The following is a 25,995-nucleotide window of genomic DNA, read 5'->3' on the forward strand; positions in this document are numbered from 1 at the left end:
CACAACTTTTACTTGTATCGTCTTCTGCACTAGGATCAGGGAACTCCTTTTGTATACAGGACCACCACACAGGAAGATATGACCACTCTGACATGTTTGCCAAGGTAGCCCCATCACCACCAGACAAAATGCAGATAGGCACAATATCTGTATCAGCTGGAAATGACAATGAACGATGAAATGTGCACATTGTTACATTAGCAGAACACTGCTTCTATGGTATTACGTAAAGTGTTGTTTATTCTATACATGGACCTCACTACATTGGAAAGGTATCAAAACACTTCATTTAGAATATCTAAATTCAGCAATTGCATTCTCCTCATATTACTCTGTAGGCTACTGACCTATTCAGAGCTTCCTCCAGCATCTCACCATACATCTATTAGTTATTGAACTCCAGCTGCCGGGGTTTGTTTGTTGTGATTGAGTGGGGGGAACAGCGCATGCAAGTTTCTGACAGATGGGTGTGTCTTAGTGGTGGCAAGGACACAGCCAAGACACACCCACATCAAACCACACCACCAAGCCAACTGAAGTTTGGCTTCTGTCATGGCCACCACCATTTCTTGAGGAGCAAGCCAAAAAATGAAGCCAAGTTCCCCTTTAAGTGTCCTGAAGTCAGCCGGCACCCATGTTACACATTTAACTTATTTTGCCGATTTCAAGATGTATTTAAGGACATTGAGTTGTAATAAGGTGAGGTTACATTCTTTCCATTCCTTTTGGAAATGAAGACTGTTGAGGTTTTGGGCGAATATGCAATACATGCCTTGGAAATCAGGCTGACTGTAGGACACTTTAATGATATGGAAACGACAGAAATGTTGATTTGGGCTGAACGATCACTATTAACTAGTTAACTCTCTAATAGTGACTTGTGATTTAACATTCTGTTCCTGCCCCCACAGCATCTTTGGGCAAGTATATAGCGATCCCAGGGCTGACATCTCCTAAAAAATAGTTCATTCAGAACCTTTTTTTGGTATTTAATGCCTCTATAATCAATATCAGCTTAATAGAAAAACAGAACAGTAATATTAAATGAAACTAAGCTTTTGAAAAGTACAGACACACTAAAGTAGCCAACATATATACTATATGTAATAAAATAGACAGGTAAAACTCTTAATTTCAAGAACTCTACATACATTAACGCCCACTGTCCACATGGGGTTCATTAATACGGTGGACTTTGAGCTATTTCCTTCCAGCAGTGGAAAAACATGTTAGAAGACAGATCCAAGCTAAGTTATATAACCCACTCAATTCAATAGGAAATAATTAAACACGATTCAAATATTGTACGTAATAGGTTACTCAAGGTCCCTCATTTCAAACAAAGCCTTTTTACTTCGGCTCCAAGATGACATTTTTGTATTTTCTGTAACCTGAGATTGACTGAAAGGCTATGCAAGCCTATACTTTGGAGAGGAAGTTATGGGGGAAGTCAAGGCATTGCTGAAGGTTGAAGAAAGAGCCACAGAAACAGAACCAAGATATAGAACACCCCCCCAAAGGTCCCCGATTTTTCATACTATATTTTATATTGTCCATAAACAACCAATGTGACATTTTGGAGGGACCTGTCGGTGTGTGAATAATTATTTTCGCTTAGGTTGTAGCCCTGTAAAATTACAAAAACAAACTCTGCAAGGATTTAAGGGACTGGGTTCTAATGATGGAATTACATTGGTTAGCAGTAGTCGTGCATGAGAGTGGTCTGGTTTTTCTATGGAGTATAGCGATTATTGTGGGGTTGTTTTGCTTTGGAATCCGAGACTCTGTCGCATTATGAAGCGGTCACATAACGGCTTTCCTGTCACAAGGCTGTCTGTTGCCATTCATTTGCTTTTTCCGCAACTCTTGAGGCTCTATGGCATTATGCTGGCGTACCAATGCAAGAGATTTCACTATTGCGGTTGAAAAGCTTTCAAAAGATGAGAACACTGCGGGACTAAAGGAAGGGAGGGTTCAAACCTGTGGTTTCAGACATGGGCCCTTCAAAATACGCAGTGGTGCCATTCTGAGGAAACTAGCCCTAGACCTACTTCTGTGAATAAGAACATGGAGATGGAGCTGGGGGTTTAAGGAGGGGGGGGGAGAGAGGCATTGTAAATGCCCCCCCCACCCCACCTAGGGTTCCTACAGCTGGAGAGCACATTCCAAAGATCTTTACGAAAAAAAGACAGAGGAAAAAAAAATCAAGGTTACAAAGGACCCCCGGGAGATACAGTCCTACCCCCCCAGCTGTTCCTTTTCAATGAATACACAAGGTGATGGGTATGTCTTTGAGAGTGTGCTTCTCTGTCTGAATCTGCCCCTCGGGGGGGGATCCCTTTACTATACGTCTTGTCAAGACAACAGCAGAAGACGAAAGAGACGGAGAAGCGGGAGAGTGAAAGAGCGAGAACCCATGGAGTGCAGAGGTTTATTGTAAACAGGATATGGAGCTGCCTTTTGAGAGGGGGACGTCACTCAAGGGGCGACCAATGATCCCTGTAAATCGTCTTTACTCAATTCACCTGATGCAACATATCAAAGAAGTAACTTTTCACTGTTCCACCATCTAGGTAGGATGTAACTTTTTACGGTTCCACCATCTAGGTAGGATGTAACTTTTCACGGTTCCACCATCTAGGTAGGATGTAACTTTTCACGGTTCTACCATCTAGGTAGGATGTAACTTTTCACGGTTCCACCATCTAGGTAGGATGTAACTTTTCACGGTTCCACCATCTAGGTAGGATGTAACTTTTCACTGTTCCACCATCTAGGTAGGATGTAACTTTTCAACCAACTAGGTAGGATGTAACTTTTCACGCACGGTTCCACCATCTAGGGAGGATGTAACTTTTCACTGTTCCACCATCTAGGTAGGATGTAACTTTTCACGGTTCCACCATCTAGGGAGGATGTAACTTTTCATGGTTCCACCACCTAGGGAGGATGTAACTTTTCACGGTTCCACCATCTAGGTAGGATGTAACTTTTCATGGTTCCACCACCTAGGGAGGATGTAACTTTTCACGGTTACACCAGCAGGGTTTACCTTTTCTACAGAGTCCAGATTTATATCTGAGAGTTGGGGGAACCTTTCTTCAACACTTCTCCTGCCTTTGCCTAATGGTTTACTGTGTGTATTCTACCCTGGGTATGTCTCAGGCACGCATGCACATACATACACACGCATGCACGTACCAAACATGCAGACAAGAGGCTTTTTTTTTATTCAGAGGGGGTTAGCTAGGTCCCCTTGCAATACTATACAATCCCCCCTCAATATGTTTAGCTATGAGTTTATTTTCTTCAGCTCCCTCCCTGCATTACGTCACAGAAGAGCTATTCCAGCAGAGCTGGGGGGATTAGGGAGTGAAGACAGTGTAACCCCAGAGTAAACCGAAGCTCCTCCCCAGCACACATACTTTTAGTTATTATCTCCCACCGCCAACGGGAACAGAGCCTAGCTTTTCAGACCTATTCAGTAGGTGTATAAAAAGCCACTTTTTCTTCTCCGGGTATTGTTAATGTACAATGTGTTCTCCTGGCTGGTGCATAGAGAGTGGTGGGAGCTGTCTCGCTTGTGCCATTGTGTGTTTTCTTATGATTCAACCTTTGTGTGCAGCCTTTGGAGGAGGAGGATGTGTGTATGTGTGCGTGTGTGGTTGTCGTGCCTGCTGGTTTACCTCCTGCTACTGTAAATCACGTCAAAGACTGTGCTTAAAGATGGACCAACTGCAGAAGCAATAGGCCCTTCTGAGCTACACAGAAATATGGGGGAAAAGTAAAGTATCAATATTGATGACAGATTACGTAAATAGACTTGTGGTTCTGGTAGTGGACAAAGCATACAGCACAAACATACACTGAGTGTTCAAAACTTTAAAAAACACTTTCCTAATACTGAGTTGCACCCCCTTTTCCCCTCAGACCAGTCTCAACTCTACAAGGTGTCAAAAGCGTTCCACAGGGATGCTGGCCCATGTTGACTCCAATGCTTCCCACAGTTGTGTCAAGTGACATCAAAAAGAGATTATAGCGTTCACCTGGATTCACCTAGTCACTCTCTATCATGGAAAGAGCAGGTGTTCATAATGTTTTATACACAGTGTACTGTGGGGTCTGAAATGATTGACACCCTTGAAAAAATAACTGTATAAAATAATGAACTGTATTGTACACTCAAAAGCATTGGTAAATTATATCATTTTATATTACTACAATTGCTCAGAGAAAGAGAATTTGATTAACAAGTGATAAAACGTTCAAAATATGGAAGGAGTCAAAATGATTTGTAATACCTTCCAATGCCTCACTGTGCAAAGAAAACAGCACTGAGCCTTTTTCTAAAATGTTTCATGAGTTTGAGAACATTGGGAGGGATCTTAGACCATTCCTCCATACAGAATCCTTCCAGATCCTTGATATTCTTAGTATGCACTTATGGACTGCCCTCTTCAATTAAAACCACACATTTTCAATGGGTTTCAAATCCAGAGAGACTGAGATGGGCATAGAACAATTTTGATGTTGTGGCTAATTAATAATTTTTGTGGATTTTGATATGTGCTTGTCATTATTGTCTTGCTTTAGCCTCCTGGCAGAGGCAACCAGGTTTTTGGGTAAAATGTCCTGCTACTGGGTAAAGTTCGTGATGCCGTTGACCTTAAAGTGGAACTGCCTCCTAGAATCAACTTCTTGGTTACAAATGGCCTATGTGCCATCAGTATGAATCAGAAACATTAATTATAGTGTCAAGATTTACTAGTAAGTGTAAATAGGATAATTTTGGTCATAATGTCAGTCGTGTCCAAAACAAGATGTGGAAGTGAGTGTGTCACGAAAGGTATGGATGGCTTACATGCCCACTTTTGCCAATTACACTACTGTTCAAAAGTTTGGGGTCACTTAGAAATGTCCTTGTTTTCGAAAGAAAAGCTATTTTTTTGTCCATTCAAATAACATCAAATTGATCAGAAATACAGTGTAGACATTGTTAATGTTTTAAATGGCTATTGTAGCTGGATACGGTAGATTTTTTATGGTATATCTACATAGGCGTACAGAGGCCCATTATCAGCAACCATCAATCCTGTGTTCCAATGGCACGTTGTGTTAGCTAATCCAAGTTTATCATTTTAAAAGGCCAATTGATCATTAGACCTTCCTGCAGTCAGCATGCCAATTGCACACACCATCAACACTTGAAACATCTGTGACATTGTGTTGTGTGACAAAACTGCACATTTTAGTGGCCTTTTATTTTCCCCAGCACAAGGGGCACCTGTGTAATGATCATGTTTAATCAGCTTCATTGATATGCCACACCTGTCAGGTGGATACATTATCTTGGCAAAGGAGAAATGCTCACTAACAGGCATGTAAATAAGCTTTTTGTGCATTTGGAAAATTTTGAGGATCTTTTATTTCAGCTCATGAAACATGGGAACAAAACTTCACGTTACGTTTATAGTAAAGACATACTCTCCAAATGTTTTATTACATCATTCATTTTTGCTCATCTTTATCAAGGATGTCAACCATTTCAGACCCCACTGTACATACAGCACAAACATTTACAGTTAAAACAAAATGACCCTTGAAAGTGACACCCTTTGCTGATATACTCCATAATTTCTGACACTTAAAAAATACTAATCCAATACATTGCAACATCTCTTAAAAAATGTAAAACTTCTTCAACACCCTTGCTTTACTTCCAAGAAAACAAGTGAAATCTCAGCTGCCAACAACTCTGAACGGTAATACATGCAGCTGTATTCTATGGAATGGAATTTACAAGGGGAGTAATTATGAGACAGTGCTGCAGACCGCAGTGAGAGAGGGAATGTAGTATTTGATGGAGCAGCCGCCCAGCTCTCATTGTGTAGTTCATTAAAACAGTGCAGCAGCTGTACAGTAAAACATGAATACTCCCAGTAGTGGCAGCATGGAGGCCGGGCGGACGGTTAGCCCCCCCCGTGGTTACACATTATTTATTTCATGTTGATCATGTCGCCAGTGCCCGGGGCTCCATTACCTGAGTTCCAGACTACACTCTGATTGTTATTGTTTGCTTTAGTTCTCTTGTTAAAGTCAGAATTTTTTCAATAATATTTTTGGGAAAATGGTTGGTGATGTCACCATATCGTTAAGGGTGACATTTCCCTGTCGCAATGGCACACACGCTGTGAGCGTGAACGTTTTCAATATACAGAATGAGCAAAATCTATCCAATGTAACCTAGAGGGGTTGGGTTTAATGCGGAAGACACATTTCGGTTGAATGCATTCAGTTGTGCAACTGACTAGGTATCCCCCTTTCCCTTTATGCTGTAACTTTTCCTCTCTGCAAGGATCCATGAGGATCTTGCTCTTTCCCAACAATGCAGTAGTACTAGAAAACATTTATAAACAAGTCAAGTGGAACAAAAACACAAGAAATAGGAATAAGAACAACACAGGAAAGTAAGTGAGCTATATGCAGGGTCAGTGCCAATACCATATTTGCAGGGATACTGGAGTGGTAGGGTAAGGTAACTGGGTATGCATGTGTATATGAGTATGAGTGAGTGAGTGAGTAGAATGTGCATAGAGTGAGTGTGTGAGTGTGCATAGGGACAGTGCAAAAATAAAATAGAAGGGTCAATGCAGATATTCCATGTAGCCAATTTACACAAACATGTTATTCTATCATTTCATCCAAACTGCTCTTCGTAGCCAGGCACTAAAGTAAAACTTGGTTCTATTTTTGATGCTTGACGCCCTGCAAGTCCTGCCTCTCCCATCTCCTCATTGGTTTATAGGAGCATATGTGACTACCCACCTGGATTCGGTCTTATGTAGCAAAATGTTTAATTGTGTTCTTTACATTGCAGAAAAGTAGAGACTCAGAGCTACAAAATTGTATATCATATACTGAATTTTTGAGGAACAATGGGAAAGTAATTCTGCTTTGAAAGTTGATAAACTTGTAAACTCACTTGAGAAAATGGCCTTTGAATGTTTTGTTATCTACTGAAGAGCTATTCCTTGTCTACACCCATTCAACATCGTTCACACCCTCTTAAGCTTTAGTCTCACCCATCTTGGTTCGCTCTTGGAGTGTTCAGAACACACACTTGACGCTCTGGCCAATGATTTGTTTAGATGAACTGTGGTCCTCACTCCAGTACAGTTTGTGGTGGTAATGCAATGGCGCACGTGGACGCTCGCACGCGCGTCTATTCAACATGTTATGGCTTGTGGATAGAAACTGTTCAGCAGCCTGTTGGTGTCAGACTTGATGCGCCGGTACCGCTTGCTGTGCGGAAGCAAATTGAAGAGTCTATAGCTTGGGTGGCTGGAGTCTAACAATTTTCCGGGCCTTCCTTTCACGTCGCCTGAAATATAACCTGGATAGAAGGGAGCTTTGCCTCAGTGATGTACTAGGCTGTCCACACCCCCCACAATCAGCTCCTTGGTCTTACTGACATTGAGGGAGAGTATGTTGTCCTGGCACCACACTGCCAGGTCACTGACGACCTCCCCTCCTCCCTCCCTCCCTCCCAATTGAGATTGCATCGTCTATGGATCTGTTGGTGCGGTATGCAAATTTGAGTGGGTCTAGATTGTCTGGGATGATGGAGTGCCATAACCAGCTTTCAAAGCCTTTCATGATTACAAATGTGAGTGCTAGATGGCGAAGCCCAAGATAGCACCGACAGAGATGGTCGCCTTGCTTCAAGTTCTTAGGAAACTATTTTTATGTATTATTTCTTACATTTTTACCCCAGGACATCTTAAGTCTCATTACATACAGCCGGGAAGAACTATTGGATATAAGAGCAACGTCAACCTTACCGACCTTCCCGAAGCGGATGCTCTGTTCGGACCACCACCCAGGACAATGGATCTAATTCCAGTAGTCGACACAAAACAACAGCGCCAGAGGGGGCAGATGAAGCGGCCACCTGGTCAGGCTCCGTAGACGTGCACATCGCCCACCGCTCCCGAGTATACTACTAGCCAATGTCCAGTCTCTTGACAACAAGGTAATTCGAGCAAGGGTTGCCTTCCAGAGATACATCAGAGATTGTAACATTCTCTGTTTCACAGAATCATGGCTCTCTTGGGATATGTTGTCAGAATCGGTTCAGCCACCAGGCTTCTCCATGCAACGCACCGACAGAGATAAACACCTCTCTGGGAAGAGGAAGGGCGGGGCGTATGCTTCACGATTAATGACTCATGGTGTAATCATAAGAACATACAGGAACTCAAGTCCAAAGCCCTCCCCCACCCTCCCTTCGGCAAATCCAACCACAACTTCATCTTGCTCCTACCGTCTTTATAGGCAGAAACTCAAACAGGATGTATCAGTGACGAGAACCATTCAACGCTGGTCCGACCAATCGGAAGCCAAGCTTCAAGATTGTTTTGATCACACGGACTGGAAAATGTTCCGGGAAGCATCAAGAGAACAACATCGACCTATATGCTGACTTGGTGAGTGTGTTAATAAAGAAGTGCATTGGAGATGTTGTACCCACTGTGACTATTAAAACTATTATAACCAGAAACCGTGGATGGATGGCGGGGTCTACAGGAAGTCAGGGACCACAAAAAGAAAATCAGCTATGTCCCGGACACTGCACACTTCCAGACAAACTAAACACCTTCTTTGCCCACTTTGATGATAATAAAGTGCCACCCTTATGTCCCGTTAACAAACTACCCCCCCCCCACTCTCTGTGTGGCTGATGTGAGTAAAACATTTTAACGTGTTAACCCTCGCAAGACTGCTGGCCCAGACGGCATCCCTAGCTGCGTCCTCAGAGCATGCGCAGACCAGCTAGCTGGTGTGTTTACGGACATATTCAATCACTCCCCATCGAAGACAGTTGTCCCCACATGCTTCAAGATGGCTACCATTGTTGCTGTACCCAAGAAGGCAAAGATAACTGAACTAAATAACTACCGCCCCGTAGCACTGACTTCGGTCATCATGAAGTGCTTTGAGAAACTAGTCAAGGGTCATATCACCTCCACCTTACCGGCCACAACATCACCACTTCGCTGACCCTCGACACTGGGGCCCCACAAGGGTGCGTGCTCAGCCCCCTCCTGTACTCCCTGTTCCCCCACGACTGCGTGGCCAAGCACACCTCCAACTCAATCATCAAGTTTGCAGACAACACAACAGTAGTAGACTTGATTACCAACAACGACAAGACAGCCTACAGGGAGGAGGTGAGGGAACTCGGAGTATGGTGTCAGGAAAACAACCTCTCACTCAACATCAACAAAACAAAGAAGATGATCGTGGACTTCAGGAAACAGCAGAGGGAGCACCCCCCTATCCACATCGAAGGGACAGCAGTGGAGAAGGTAGAACGTTTTAAAGTTCCTCATCGTACACCACAGACAAACTGAAATGGTCAACCCACACAGACAGTGCGGTGAAGAAGGTGCAACAGCGCCTCTTCAACCTTAGGAGGCTGAAGAAATGTGTCTTGTCATCCAAAACCCTGACAAACTTTTACCGATGCACAATCGAGACCATCCTGTCGAGCTGTATCACAGCCTGGTACTGCAACTGCACCGCCCTCAACCGCAAAGCTCTCCAGAGGGTGGTCCGGTCTGCACAACGCATCACCGGGGCAAACTACCTACCCTCCATGATACTGAAGGGATTAAACCAAGACCTTATACCTTTTAAAGGGTTAATAAATTGTGTTATGATAAACTGTTATGTCCCCTCTCAGGAGACCTCTGTGTGTGTGTTAACACCTGTTTTGAGTGTTGTGCCCTTCAGACACCATCAGAAGCTCAGACTCCTCCTGTCTGGGCCCCACCGTGGTTATCTGAGGTTCTGAGAATACGACTGGTTTTCTGAGAACACAAGGCTGCTGCAGGCCTGATGAAAACAGCCACCTGTCAGAGTATGCTTAGACTCATTCACCTTGTTATGACCCTATACTTGTGATGAAAGGTCAAGTTTCGGTCAAACCCACTTCTGAGCTTTTAACTGCTAACAAGATGGTTGCTGCTGTCAGGGGGTGGTTAGATTTATTAAAATGTTGTTGCCAGGGAAAGTCAGGCAAGGGGAACTGGGGAGGCTATAAGTTACTGTACTCTGTACCAACTTCTGCCTAAAATTGTATTACTAAAGGATACTTTTAATACTTAAACAAAGTGTCTGTGTTTCCTTTCCATTACTAATATATGTTTAATAATTATATAGTCCTGATCATCTGTGAAGAAACTGACCAACAACACCCGATTACACAGGAAGGCCAAAAAGATCATCAAGGACATCAACTACCCAAGCCACTGCCTGTTCACACCACAACCATCCATAAGGCGAGGTCAGTACAGGTGCATCAAAGCTGGGATCGAGAGACAGAAGCTGTTTTTCAATCTCAAGGCCATCAGACTGCTAAACAGCAATCACTAACTCAGAGAGGCTGCTGCTTACATTGAAACCCCAATCACTGGCCACTTGAATAAATGGATCACTAGTCACTTTATACAATGCCACTTTAATAATCTTTACATATCTTACATCACATGTACACATACTGTATTTTATTACATCTACTGCACCTTGCCTCTCGGCCATTGCTCATCCATATACTTACATGTACATATTCTCATTCACCCCTTTAGATTTGTGTGTATTTGGTAGTTGTTGGGGAATGGTTACATTACTTGTTAGATATTACTGCACTGTAGTAACTTGAAGCACAAGCATTTCGCTACACTGCATTAACATCTGCTAACCATGTGTATGCGACAAATAGCATTGATTCGATTTACAGGGTGGTAGTCATTGTGGCAGTTAGCCTTAGAGTTCTTGGGAACAGGAACGATGGGGGTCCGCTTGAGATGTGGGAATTACAGACTCTGACAAGGAGAAGTTGAAAATTACCATGAATATGCCTGCCAGCTTTTTTGCGCACGCTCTAAGAACGTGCCCTGGAATTCCACCCTGCCTTACTAACTTCTCCAAAACTGTGCTCTGATGTCACTGATGGCTATTACTGGCCTACTAAACTTGCTAACAGCCAGTTGCTAATGGTCTGGTACTCAACACTCTATTGTCCCTCTAATCACTCTAACATCAATTCAAATGCAATCGAAAATCGAATTAAACACTTCATGAGAGCCCTGGCATTCAGAGTTTGATCAGAATAGGTTCACCTGATGCACAGCGAGAGCCAGCTCCTCATAGCTGGTTGATGCATGAAATGAAATAAGAGTTTATATAAGCCCAAGTTGCACAACATTTCTTTAGGCTATACTATACAATTCTGTGAGTAAATAGTTTTGATGGCCTCTATTAAAAAGAGGAGGAGACCATCAGCTTAGGCTAGGCCTAAGATATTTATTGATAAACTTTCCTAATATTATGCACATTGCTTCGCTTTACAACTGGAGTATCCTACCTGCCTGGCATGAAGAGTAACCGGAAAAGTGTCTTCCATTCGCTATTCAAGTGCATACGCATGACATGTCATTTTTCCCCTGCCCTTGTTACGACAGGTGCATGATAATGGCCCATTCTAAATCAAAACAAATTTCACACATACAGTACCAGCCAAAAGTTTGGACACACTCATTCAAGGGATAAAAAAAAAAAATTAAAACTATTTTCAACATTGTAGAATAATAGTGAAGACATCAAAACTATGAAATAACCCTTTTGGAATCATGTAGTAACCAAAGTGTTATATAAATCAAAATATATTTAATATTTAAGATTCTTCAAAGTAGCCACCCTTTGCCTTGATGACAGCTTTGCATACTCTTGGCATTCTCTCAAACAGCTTCACCTGGAATGCTTTTCCAACAGTCTTGAAGGAGTTCCCAAATATGCTGAGCACTTGTTGGCTGCTTTTCCTTCACTCTGCGGTCCAACTCATCTCAAACCATCTCAATTGGGTTGAGGTCGAGGCCAGGTCATCTGATGCAGCACTCCATCACTGTCCTTCTTGGTCAAATAGCCCTTACACAGCCTGGAGGTGTGTTGTGTCATTGTCCTGTTGAAAAGCAAATGATAGTGGGACTAAGGGGCGGCAGGGTAGCCTAGTGGTTAGAGCGTTGGACTAGTAATCGGAAGGTTGCAAGTTCAAACCCCCGAGCTGACAAGGTACAAATCTGTCGTCCTGCCCTTGAACAGGCAGTTAACCCACTGTTCCTAGGCCGTCATTGAAAATAAGAATTGTGGTAGCCATGCTGGTTAAGTGTGCCTCGGAGATCGTCTGTTCACCTACTCAACGTCTCACAAATACATCGCGGTTGGAACCAAAAATCTCAAATTTGGACAGATTTCCACCGGTCTAATGTCCATTGCTCGTGTTTCTTAGCCCATGCAAATCTCTTCCTCTTATTATTGGTGACCTTTAGTAGTGGTTTCTTTGCAGCAATTCGACCTTGAAGGCCTGATTCACGCAGTCTCCTCTGAACAGTTGATGTTGAGATGCATCTGTTACTTGAACTCCGTGAAGCATTTATTTGGGCTGCAATTTCTGAGGCTGATAACTCTAATGAACTTATCCTCTGCAGCAGAGGTAACTCTGGGTCTTTCATTCCTGTGGCGGTCCTCATGAGCGACAGTGTCATCATAGCGCTTGATGGTTTTTGCAACTGCACTTGAAGAAACGTTTAAAGTTTGATTGACTGACCTTCATGTCCTAAAGTAATGATGAACTGTCACCTCTCTTTGCTTATTTGAGCTGTTCTTGCCATAATATGGACTTGGTCTTTTACCAAATATGGCTATCTTCTGTATACCACCCCTACCTTGTCACAAACACATTAAGAAGGAAAGAAATTCCACAAATGGACTTTTAACAAGGCATACCTGTTAATTGAAATGCATTTCAGGTGACTACCTAATGAAGCTGGTTGAGAGAATGCCAAGCATGTGCAAAGCTGTCATCAAGGCAAAGGGTAGCTACTTTGAAAAATCTCAAATATATGTTGAATTGTTTAACGCTGTTTTTGTTACTACATGATTCCATATGGGTTATTTCAAAGTTTTGATGTCTTCACTATTATTCTACAATGTAGAAAATTGTAAAAATAAAGAAAAACTGTTGAATGAGTAGGTGTGTCCAAACTTTTGACTAGTACTGTATATTATTTAGTATATGTAAAGACAAGATCAAATTAAGAAAAGTCTAACGGGTGAGAATATTAGCACTTGTAAATGATGCCCAGTGTGTGCAGTCTCAGGCAAGAAACAGCATATGCATTTTTTTGCGATTCTTTTCAAATCATAGTCGCATGCACCACGTAGCCTAGCCCATAGGCCTATATGTTTTGATAAGGTTTGTATCACAACTGAAGGGACTGCAGAGCTCATAGCCTACAGAACCTAGTAGTGAAACATGTTCCTATAAGCCCAGTAATTGCACATTTACATGAGAAAACAGAGTTTTAACGGGAAACTATTTAAAAGAGGATCCCAGCTTTCCGGTGCTGCTATATTTATTGCTCAATTCTTAATATTAAGCACATTCATCTGCTTTACAACCATCCCATCAGCTTTCTATAGGCTAGGCCTGGCACACCCTGATCTGTTGCACCTGTCTTTGTGCTGGTCTCCACCCCCCACCAGGTGTATCCCATCTCCCCTCTTTATCCCCTGTGTATTTACACCTGGTTTTCTGTTCGTCTGTTACCAGTTCGTCTTGTCCCGTCAAGTCCTACCAGCGTGTTCCCATGTTCCCTATGCGCTAGTTTTTCTTAGTCTTCCCAGTTCTGACCTGCCTGTCCTGATCCTGCCTGCCGTCCTGTACCTGCTTGACTCTAATTTGGATTACGACCCTGCCTTGACTTACCTTTTGCCTGCCCCTTGAACTATAATAAACTCAGACTCGTACTATCTGCCTCATGTGTTTGCATCTGGGTCTTAGCCTGAGCCTTGATAAGGCCTAATATATGTATTTCTTAACTTTCCTAATATTAAGCACATTGCTTCGCTTTAGAACTGGCGTAGCCTACGTGGCTGGCATATAAAAATAAAAAAAATGTAAACGTGGGAAGAGCTTCCTCCATTAGCTTTTCGAGTGCAGGCTACGGATGACATGATTTTTTTGTGGATGAAAATAATTCCACATATATATTAGTATGGTAAAGTCTAGATTAAATTGAGAATAGACTGCTGGTTGAGAATATTATCAAATGCTTGTCAAATTGTGAATGAGATGCAACTTTTTCAAATCGTCATACATTTTTATTACTTAAAAAAAATCTATTTATTTAACTAGGCAAGTCAGTTAAGAACAAATTCTAATTTACAATGACGGCCTAGGAACACCGGGTTAACTGCCTTGTTCAGGGGCAGAACGACAGACTTTTAGCTCGGGATTCGAGCTAGCAACCTTTCGGTTACTGGCTCAACGCTCCAAACACTAGGCTACCTGCCACCCCAAAAGAGTTGCATCATGCAGCCTTAGAATGTATTAGAACTCAAAACATATTGCCTAAGGTTTGTATCACAACTAAAGTTGCATAAATAACTATAATAAGCATATAGGAGGACCTGTTTCAAATGAGCACTTTGTTAACTTCTTGGTGACAGGGGGCAGTATTTTCACGTCCGGATGAAATGCATGCCCAAATTCAACTGCCTGCTACTCATCCCCAGAAGATAAGATATGCATATTATTAGTAGATTTGGATAGAAAACACTCTGAAGTTTCTAAAACTGTTTGAATCATGTCTGTGAGTATAATATACATTTTCATTGGGAATCCAGATTTCTAAGGGACCTTCATGCAGTTCCTACCGTCACCAGTCTTTAGAAATTGGTTGAGGTTTTTCCTTTGTGTAATGAAGAAGTAGCCCTGTTCAAACCGAGGGTCACTTCAAGTGTACTGTTAGATAGAGGTGCGTGACCAGAAAGGTAGCGTCAGTTTGTTTTCTTCCTGTATTGAACACAGATCATCCAGTCTTCAATTTTATCGATTATTTACTTCAAAAAATACCTAAAGTTGTATTACAAAAGTAGTTTGAAATGTTTTGGCAAAGTTTACAGGTAACTTTTGAGATATTTTGTAGCAAGTTGGAACCGGTGTTTTTCTGGATCAAACACACCAAATAAATTAACATTTTGGATAAATATCGACGGAATTAATCGAACAAAAGGACCATTTGTGATGTTTATGGGTGATATTGGAGTGCCAACAAAAGAAGCTCGTCAAAGGTAAGGCATGATTTATATTTTTATTTCTGCGTTTTGCGTCGCGCCTGCAGGGTTGAAATATGTTTTCCCTCTTTGTTTATGGGGGTGCTAGCTGTGATTTCATGAAAGTTTGATTTTTATAGTAATTTATTTGAATTTGGCGCTCTGCATTTTCACTGGCTTTTGGCCAGGTGGGACGCTAGCGTCTCACATATCCCAGAGGTTAAACGCTCAACACAGAAGAGTTGCATGTGCACACTCCCTTGCACTGCTTCTTGACACACTGCTCGTTTAACCCGGAAGCCAGCCGCACCAATGTGTCAGAGGAAACACCGTACAACTGGCAACCGTGTCAGCATGCATGCGCCAGGCCCACCACAGGAGTCACTAGAGCGCGATAGGACAAGGACATCCCCTAACCCGGACGATGCTGGGCCAAAGGGTGCGTCGCCTAATGGGTCTTCGGGTCGCGGCTGGCTGAGACACAGCCCGGGATCAAACCTGGATGTAGTGACACAAGCACTGCAGTGCATAAGACCGCTGCGCCACTCGGGAGGCCCTTACATTTTGGCTTTTGATTGGGACAGCAGCAAACCTTCACTGTGGGGACAATGTTGGCTATGCATTTCCTAATGAAGCCAATGAAGGAAGTGCTTAGCTCAATGCTATCGGCGGAGTCCCAGAACATATTCCAATTACCGCCGTGTCTTTGCGAGAGGAAAACGTCAGTTTGTCAGAAATGGATCATTCTATGTTTCTTCAAATACAAGAATATCATGCGTATTTGTTCCTTAGATAATATATGTAATATTTTGAGAAACACATTAGGAACCAAAATCAATCAGAACTTAACTTGCACACAAACAACAACAAATCTATGAGCATTAAAGCATTGGCTCAGTACTTTTTTCCCAAACTGCTGAGAAGTGTTAATTTGGCTGCATGATTTATGCTGATTAGAGTAAAAAACCTTGAACATCATTCTCTCTGGGTCTGTTGGTTAATGGAACAAACAGATTCATACACGTCTGGACCTACTGTAGAGAAACTCAATGTTTCCCTTGTGGAGGGAGTTAAGAATGGTGCATAGAAATGCCAGGTGTCCACAGAAAACGTGGCTAATATGACAGGATTCTAAGCTCTGCCCTTCAATACATTGTAGGAAAGTATGCCGTAAAAAAAGGCCATTGGGGTTGTTTGAGTTAGTTGAATAATTGAGAACATTTATTTGGCATAGAGACATGTTTAGCTCTTTCAGTGATTCCACTCTCTCATTCCAAAGTTCTATAACTTCATCCCCTATAATAGTGACCTGGCACCGGTGTCAATCCAAAAAGTTGGTCGGTATGAAGTCACTCCTTTTGTAACAGTTGTTCTTTCAGTGCTGTCCTTTCTTCTGGGGAGAGAGGGACAAGGTTGTCCAAATTAATTGGATCAATGATTAAGAGGGAGCCATCTCACTTGACTAGGCTTAGACAATAGGCGCAAAAATACTCTACATAGGAGCCAGTGGTAAATTTACACTTGAATTACATAAGGAAGAATAGGCAGGATAAAGCAGTGAATGCCTATCTGTGTGGGGTCTACATGGAGGTCCTTCGCCTTTGCTCACACATTGTTGTTGACATGAGGGACTTGAACCTTTTGGGATATTCATTTGGGGAAGAGATGAATGTAGGACAATCTCAGTAAATGTGTTTTTCCCCTCATACAAATACTTAACAGGCTGTCTTTCCCAGTACTTCTACCGCTCAACCTGGTCAAGTCTTGTTACAAATGGCATAAAAAAGGCATTTGTTTGAAATGCATGGGTTTCTGTTGTTTAAAACATGGTATTTAAATTCAGTGATTTGTCCTGAATGAACATGGTCTGACATCAAGCCTACAGATGTACTATCAGAAAAACATCTAGCACTAAATGGGAACGCAATCTCTGCCAACCAAATGTAACTGTATGCTTGAGATCTAAGATTGTCGATATTTGCAGTAATGTCAAAGGATAAAGTGCATGGAAGTTTTGTGTTTCTCAATGAAGAATGTTGTCTTCAAAGTTTGCAACCTGGCAACTCGTACTACCATAGCCACTAAATTACTACCAGCTTCTGCGTCCTCTTGCTGTTGAGAGAATACACTTTCAGTCAACCTACCTAGAAAAATAAAGGTATACAAAAGAGGGCACTCACTGCCGGGTTTCTAAATGAGTACATTAATGGACTTCATAACAACATGATGAATGAAGAAATTTCACACCGCATTCCTTTGGGGGAAAGCATAAGTGATTTTTCCTCTCTCAAAAGAACCACTCGTAATTGTATTTGAGTTGACTAGCTTAGACACAGATAATTTAGCAAAATGGGGAAAAAAATGTAAAAGAAAATATCTGGTTTCAAATCACATGTTCATAAATCGGTGGGAATGTGTATTTCCTTGATACTAGTCACTATTTGATCGAGCTAGCTAATTGGGTGCATTCCACTAGGGAAGAATATATGATTAGACCAAAACAAACCAGTAAGGGGACTCTTTCGCAATTCTTCTAAAATATCAATAAATCATTCTAAATTCTCAACCCCGGTGGGAAATGTCAAACCAAGCATCTGTTGGTATGGCAACAGCACCGCCCTCGACTGCATGGCACTAGAGGGTTGTGCGGACAGCCCAGTACATCACTGGGGCAGAGCACCCTGCAATCCAGGACCTCTATATCAGGTGGTGTGAAAAGAAGGCCCAGAAAATCAAGTCCGACACCAACAGGGCTCTTGAACGTCTTCTACCGCCTATCAATACAACTAATAAATAGCTACACAGACTGAGTTTACGTTTAATCTCTGCACACTCACAGGGCCCTATACACTCGCACACACTGTCACACCAACACACAAACACTCACTTCATCATTTGCTCACTCACACATAATATGCACATACATTTATACAGACTCTACACACCCACTCACATGAAAACTGTTGCTACTCTGTTTATCTTATAGCCTGTCCCTTTACATATCTACCTCTAACCCTCCAGTATGCCTGCACATGTAAATATGGAATTGGATCTGACTTTTTAAATATTTTCTGTATACAGTATGCATACCTAATTACTTTGTGTATTCAATATTCTTATTTCTTGTGTGTTTTTCTTTCTTTCTAGTAACACATTGTTATGGATTACTCCATTGTTGGGTTTTGACTTTGCAGCAAAGGCATTTCACTGTAATTGTGCACGTGACATTAAAACTTAAAAGGCACCCCTATTTCAATGCAATTCATGCCCTAGAGCGGAAATGCTCGTTTATGTTCCACCTCCGATAATGGTGATTTCCACTTGGAGTCCAGAAACAAACAGGGAACTGACAGCTGTCAGTGAAGTTTTCTAGCTTCCTAACCTTATCTAGCTAGCTAACATTATCGGTTGTTGATGTTTGTTTTTTTAACTACACCGTATTTAAAAGATTAGCCAGCTGGCTAGGCCATGCTGCTTCTGGAGCTGGATTTGTCATAAGCATTTAGTGAAGACTTCACCACAAATGGAAACCAGTATCTTTGTCGTCGTCATCTATTGTTACCTTTGGTATCTTGAATAACAGACATACGTTTTTCTACATTGCAATAGACACGGTGCAACCTTTGGTAGGTAGGCTGCTGGCAGGCTTCGGTACAGCAAAGCCAAGTCAGTCCTTGCTCATGGTTCTCAAAGGGAAGTGAAATGATAAGACTACAATGACTTTGCACATTGCAAATAACATGTAACAACACTATGAGCGTATTGGATATGAAACATCAATACAAATGTTCTTCTGCATGTGCCTGTTCATTATAAGATAGACACTGTGGTTTCTAGCTGCAACAATCAAAGTAGTAAAGTGTGTAATGAAGCGGGACTTTAGTGGTCAAAACCAGTCATCTTGGAGCGACGGGGGGAGCAGGGTTGCAAAATGCAAACATATTACGCAATTATACAGTTTGTAAAATGGTCAGATATATATATATATATACACACACACACACACACATGTTTTTAATACAGAATAGCTCAAACATAAGTGAAAATTGACAAAAATGGAGAGGTGCAAAAACAAATTTGCACCCCATATTTGTATCTGTTCCATAGCTCAGGAGACCAAGTAGACACAAGACTGTTCGGCTAAACTCAGTAGCGAAGAAGAAAAACTTTGCAGCTGTTTCTGATTAATAAACAATACCATGCTGGTGGGTGGTAACATTCAAATAAACCCCAGCCCTGAAAAGAAACTGAAAAGTATTAGCCCTTCGGATTTCCCACTTCACGCCCAAATATATCATCATTTGACTAAAACCATGACTTATTAACTTCAATCGTTGTGCAACATCATGGGTAAGCTCTAGGCATTGTGTTTCAGCTGAAAACAATATAATTTTGCTCTTCCAAAAAAACAACATGTTTTTATTGTCAGTCAAAAAGGAGCTGGTGCCCCAATGGCTTGCACAGCTCTCAAAGTATGTGGAGATGGTGGAACACAGGAAGGAGGGACAACAAAGAGAAGTGGGCGGGATGAAGGGATGGGGAGTTGCAGAAATGAAAATGTATTGTGTATTAGTGTCAAATCTGCGGGAGAGAGCACACAAAGGCCTCCTCAACCTCCATTGGCAGGCTAATTGAGTTAATGATGCACGTTCCCTATCCAGTAGCCCCAGCCATCTGTCCCTACAGTACATAATTCCATTAAGTAGCTGCAGGTGAGTGTGCTGCAATTACCTTAAATCTGCCATTTTGAAATGCTAGCGCTACAGAGTGGGTGAAAAAACAAGCTGGTCATGGTGTACAACTAATTGTTCCATTACACTAAATGCTGAGTGCACAAAGGATAATCAGATGGCTCTGTTGGTTCTTTGCCGCCAAATAACATGCTACATAAATACTGTTTGTCTGTTTCGGGTGCTGATGTGTCTAAACCGTCAAACAATGTCAAAACACCTGCATGCATAGAGATGTGGGTCATTCCATGGAATTAGTCCCTTTGATATTAGATATTAGTAGAGAATTAAATAAATCGTATTTTTAATATGAATATGCATTTTGACATGTCCATCCATCAATCCACTTAATTCACACATTTCTCCAAGTTTCACCATCATTGTAAAGCCCTAGTTTTTCTGTTGCTTTGACAGTCATTTCTGAAGATTATTATTTATTTCATATTTACATCTGTCCCTCATTTTAAGGTCAACCATGTTCCGTGAACTGAACTCTCGTTTTAATATGGTAAAACTATTCCTTTCAAAATATTTTTTTCAAAAGAAACATTTAGCATGTAGTCAAACCATAGAGTAAAAGCAGGTGAGCCGTTACTATTCTTTTTAGCAATTTTCTGGTGTTTTGTGGTGGAAAACTAAGCGGGTTGAGCAGAACACATCAACCCTGTTACCCATAGACAGAAAGGCTAGAAATAGTTTACTAATGACATTTTTTGGGGTGAAGCTTGCATTCCCCGTCACAAGGCATATTTAAGAAGAAATCATCGACCCCGTCACGGTCAACCCTGTTACTTTTTTTTGCCATTTAATATGCAATTACTGTAGTCATTTTGTCATTTAACCTCTTGAGATTGGAAAATGTGTTTTTTAAGTTAAGAATGTGGTCATTACGACAATGTTAAAATATCACAAAATCAAAAATGTTTGGGACCAAGTCGCACTTCTCAAAAGGCCCCGAATTGGTGGCCAGCCCAGTTGCGTTCACTGAAAAGCTTCCATGTGGCGAGATATTGGGAAAACTCTGTCACCGTCAGTGCAAATTGCACAGTCTGTGTTTTCTCCAGATGATTTTTTATTGTCCCAATGCAAATTCATTGTGTGTGTGTGTGTGGTACATACCTGCGCTCTGAGTTCTTGTCCTGGGAGAGGACCGGTCTATCAGTTGGTGCTCTGTTGGACGGCTTCTTGATGTTTCTCTGTGAACAGAAATATCATAGAAATGAATCATCTTGATCATTAACACTTTACATAAGTATAGAGACAACTACACTTGGTCACATAAAGAACTGCAATAACAGTGCAAGCTGTGGTTAATGATTATCTACCCCCCAAAATGAACACCTCAGATTATTCCAAAATAATTATGCAATGGATCATTTACAACTAATTCCTAATATGTGGCTGTCTGACTTTGATTGAAAGTTAGACAATACTTTGTGAGAAAGGTCATAGTAAAACCATTCACCTTCAACTCATCCATCAGCTGATAAGGGATGAAGTCATGAGGGGGAGGGGCCAACAGTAGATTTTTGAACTTAGCTTGGCCTTCTTCCACCCTCTGATTGGCTGGAGGAGGAGTGGAGTCCTCCTCTTGTCCAGCAAAGAGTCCTGTGATTGGGGGATGTATATATTGTTTTGTACAAAAGCAGACAGAAACCGTAAGACACAAATAGCATAAACCAATTGAATACGCTATGTGACATCATTTTTATAATCCTTCTGTTCTTTTTCTAGTATATTATAATTCATTGTAGCTGAACAGTTCAAGTGAAACGCTACAGCACAAGTCTGCCTTATACTTTGTCTCAGTCAGGCTGTTATTTATTTTCCTTTCGCTTTTTGGTATTGCGTCTCCCTGGAAACCACAGGCACGGTGACTCCGTATGGCATCATTTAAGGAAGCGTTAAGTGGATGAGAGCCCTTTTCTGGCAGTGCTCAGGCAGCGCTTTCTCTGGTCGAGAGGCTCATTTACTTAATGCACCCGATGCTGAAATAGCGATGACTTCAGCTAGCTAGCTCACTGAGAGTGGTGGAGTAGAACTATTGGTACTGTACAATAAGGCAAAAAGCACAAAGGGAGGGAAATAGCTCATTAGTGCAATTTGCCGTTGTTTTTAAGAAAAGAAAATAACTCAAGAGGATACCATTTCACAGAGAAAAATAGGATTTACCTTGATGGGGTTGATGCTAAAATAGGGACTGCATCTCCAGATATAGAAGACCACAAGTATCTTCAGCAAATAACATCAAGTGAGCCAACATTAATGTTGTTACATGACGCTAGCCCACATGTACGACAACTGATGATATCCTAATATGGATGCAAAACACATCCCATGAGTTTACTACTGATTGGATTTATATAGCGCTTTTCTACCAACCGAGATACTCAAAGCACTTTACATAGTAGGGGGAAAATGCACCTCATCCACCACCTGGATGATGCACAGCGACCGTTTTCTTGTGCCAGAACACTCACCACACATTAGCTACAGAGGTGAGGAGTGATATACACCAATTAAGGAATGAGGGGGATGATTAGGTGGCCATGATGGAATGGGGCCAGGTTGGGAATTTAGTCATGACACCAGAGTTAAATCATCCCTACTCTTACGATAAGTGCCATGGGATTTTTAATGACCACAGAGTAAGGACAGATGTTTAATGTCCAATCCGAAAGACAGCACCCTACACAGCGCAATATCCACTTCACTGCCCTGGGATCTCCTTAGACCAGAGGAAAGAGTGCCCCCTACTGTCCCTCCAACACCACTTCCAGCAGCATCTGGTCTCCCATCCAGGGACTGACCTGGACCAACCCTACTTAGCTTCAGAGGCAAGCCATCCGTGGGATGCAGGGTGGTAGGCTGCTGGCTAGGATCGTTTGACCTCCCGGCACTGCGCAGCCAGCGGCTAATTAGCATACTCTCCTGCACCCCAGGAGAGTGAACACTGAGGGAAGAGGCAGACCGAGAAAGGGAGCGTGAGTGAGGGGAAAGAGGGAGACGAGAGGATAATGGAAGGGAGAGAGAAAGGGGCTGAGGAGGAGAGAGGGGTAGAGAGGACACTGAGGGAAGAGGGGTGGGAGTGTGGGGAAAGGGAGGGAGAGAGGAAAATGGAAGGGAGAGAGAAAGGGGGTAAATACAGGGTTGTTGCCAAGAATCGGGGATGAAAGAGTAGGTACGGAGAGAACAATTGAGTTATGGAGAGAAGGTGAGAAAGGAGTAAGTAAACTAGAGGAAAATGAGAGATAAAAGCTAGAAAAGGTAGGAGAGAAGGAGTAATTAAGAGTTTACAGAAGCAGCATAATGGAGTACATTAGTGCCTGTAAAAAAACATACTGTTCAGACATAACACTTTTGAGCATTAGCTGTGATTATATCCCATTTCATGGGCTAGTCATCACATAAGAGGTGGGCATTCTCCTCAGAGAAAATTGATTGGCTTTATCGACCCAGCAAGCTGGATTTAATCATTTGAAATTAGGTTTACAGTTAAATATTACTCACGTCTATGTCAGCCACTCTGAATATAACCAGCCCAAGTAGACAGATTTAGCTGCAATTTTTTAAATATATACTAAATTCTCACCCACCACCAATTTGCAGCTGTCATGCTCATTGATGTCTGAAATACAACAAATCCTCACCACCCTCAATTCAAGCGTTCCGTCAACAAAATACTGGGGAAGATGCCTTGAAGAGTGTTTGCTTCAAAGTATGGGAAGTTGCCCTTTTAGTGAGAAAGTGAACCATTTGACTTGTCACTAAAAATATTTGGTCTTTTACACAAAAGGTTATATACTGTAAGATAAAATCATATCCGGATTCCAACACTGCTCTTCCTTTATCCAAACATTGAAAAAGACCATCATTTCACCTTATGAGGGACTCTTTTTCCAACCACAGAACAATATTCATGACCAAAACGTTGTTCGTTTTGATAATAGAAAATTGCATATGCCTACGCTTACTTTTTACTGTTCCGGTAAAAAGTATCAGTCTACGTCCCAAAAGTTATTTTATATGACTTCAATAGAGTAATGTAACCACTGAATATTCATGACCAAAGTCTACGTCCCATAAGTTATTTTATATGACTTCAATAGAGTAATGTAACCACTGAATATTTGTGACCGAAAAGTTGTTCATTCTGATAACAGAAAATTGCACTCCGCATGGCCTCCGCATGGCCTACTTTTTCCAGGAACAGCAACAAATAAAATGCCTACTTGGAGAATAGCTACATGGGTGAAAATGTCTCACTTTGTACTGTAAGTTCTTTAATATGACTTCAATAGAGTTACAGGGGGGGTTGAAAGGGCTTCATAAAATGACCTTCCACATCAAGTCAAGTCAGAACAAAACAGGCATATAAGGACAGACAGGCTTACTTCAGGTGAACTGCCATGTCATCTTGATAAGTAGTTTTTCTACTGAACTGTCACTACTTGCTGTTACTGGAGTTGAATAAGTCATGAAAGTTAAATGTAAAGGGGTGATTAAAAGCATAATACATTGGAGGTAAACCATCATCTGTAATGGATGAGTGTGTGAGATCATTTTGTTGTCAATAGACACATTCCAATTATCATATAGTAAATTATCAACTTAGAAATTCGAGATTAACTCAGAGCACGGGGCCTCTATTGCTCTAATTATGCTGTGCAGTCTTGTCATCCCTTATGTCACCAAACTGCTGTCTCTAACCTCTTCTTCAGTCAACAGTCAGTCAATAGCTCCAAAACCAGTGCAATCCATTCTCCAATATCCATCCTTGTACTGACAGGCTATTGCAACTCAACTCTCTTTTCAAAACATTGTTTTTAGTGTGGTTGTGTACTCTGGCTGCTGTCAGATTGTTTGGGTGTGAGAGCCCAGCAGGTCCTGTAACGGTTCAGTTCAAATGTAAGCAATAGGGTCGTGACCTCAACATCAAGGTGTCACTTTTAATAACACTGAAACCCAAGATGAAAGCCAGGTGAAGGACTATCGCACCGAGCTGTTTTGCCAGAGAAGAGCCTTCAAGACAGTCAATCACCAAAAACCTGCCTGTGATAATAAAACACCTATTCAGCTAGACTGACAACTCATGTTGGAAAAGGATCCATTAAAAGGTATCTGTTCTCAAAATGTTCATGCAATACCTTCCCCTTTAAAAGGTTAGACAAAGACTGATTGGTCAAAATACAGAGGTATACACAGCTGGGGTTTTACTTTTAAATTCAGACAAACCCATAAACCCTAAAAATCCAACAGTTTGGTCTGCATGCACGACTCAATCAAGATCTGCCGGGCACCTCCCATTGCACTAGCAACAAGAACACACCCATATTTAATTAAATTAGCAGCGCTCTAACGGCAAGGTCTCCTCATCCACAGCCAGAGGAACAGCAGTAAAAGTGGGAGGAGCGGGAGGAGTGATGTTGTGGCTGCAAAGGCAGTGTAGCACTTATTTCCCAATGCCAGAAATGCATATAATAGTAAATTAGAGCACCCCAAATTTAATTCCTGAGAACTTCCACAGCTATCAGTAATGGAAGGAAGGCTTCAGCAAGAAGTTGCTTCTCAAAGTAGATGCTGTCCCTACCATTAACGTGGCTTCTAAAATATCTCAAACAGCCAGTAGTACTAGCAGAGACTGAGCATTGTCACTGGCATGGAAGTAAACCTGGTAAATGTAAGCAGCATTTCAGAGAAGCCCAGCAGCCAGGCTTTCTTTTGGAGGTGTGGATTGTGGATTTTGGTCAATCTGGAAAGTTAATTTCTGGAGCTCACCGTGAATTATGTTTTGGGAGCTGCTGGCTGTCTGTACTTGGGCTCTGTGTGTGTGTGGATGGTTTGTCAGATGGATCCACACGGGTGGATGGAGACCTCCAGCATAATTTTATTCTGCTATGGGCTAGGGCATCTCAAATATATTGCCTACAGTCCAACAGATTTTAGGAATGGAATATGGAAACCAGAGTTTTTAATGTGTTTGTGGTGGCTGCAAGTTGTGATAATTCGGTCATTCTGTGGCTCTGGGGGAGTTTTCTATACGGCCTTCTGAGTGCGGGCTAAAATGAAATGTAATCCTTCGGGCCAT

At 41.8% G+C, this 25,995-nt stretch overlaps 1 protein-coding gene across 5 annotated transcripts in view; it reads right to left on the reverse strand.

Annotated features, from left to right (window-relative positions):
* LOC112233893 (MORN repeat-containing protein 1-like) overlaps positions 1–25,995 on the reverse strand; it is a 73,395-nt gene that overhangs the window by 8,226 nt on the left and 39,174 nt on the right. For 4 of the 5 annotated variants that reach the window (XM_042303577.1, XM_024401797.2, XM_024401796.2 and 1 more), the window contains 2 exons: positions 21,373–21,515; positions 21,027–21,103 (listed from right to left, as the gene is read on the reverse strand). In XM_042303577.1, coding sequence (XP_042159511.1) covers positions 21,027–21,103; positions 21,373–21,515 — 220 coding nt within the window. Of the gene's footprint in view, positions 1–16,403; positions 16,571–21,026; positions 21,104–21,372; positions 21,516–25,995 lie in introns of those variants that run through there. The other variant, XM_042303578.1, reaches the window with a different exon arrangement.

The sequence above is a fragment of the Oncorhynchus tshawytscha genome, linkage group LG22 (genome assembly GCF_018296145.1).
Source record: "Oncorhynchus tshawytscha isolate Ot180627B linkage group LG22, Otsh_v2.0, whole genome shotgun sequence".
In the NCBI taxonomy this organism is placed as follows: Eukaryota; Metazoa; Chordata; class Actinopteri; order Salmoniformes; family Salmonidae; genus Oncorhynchus; species Oncorhynchus tshawytscha.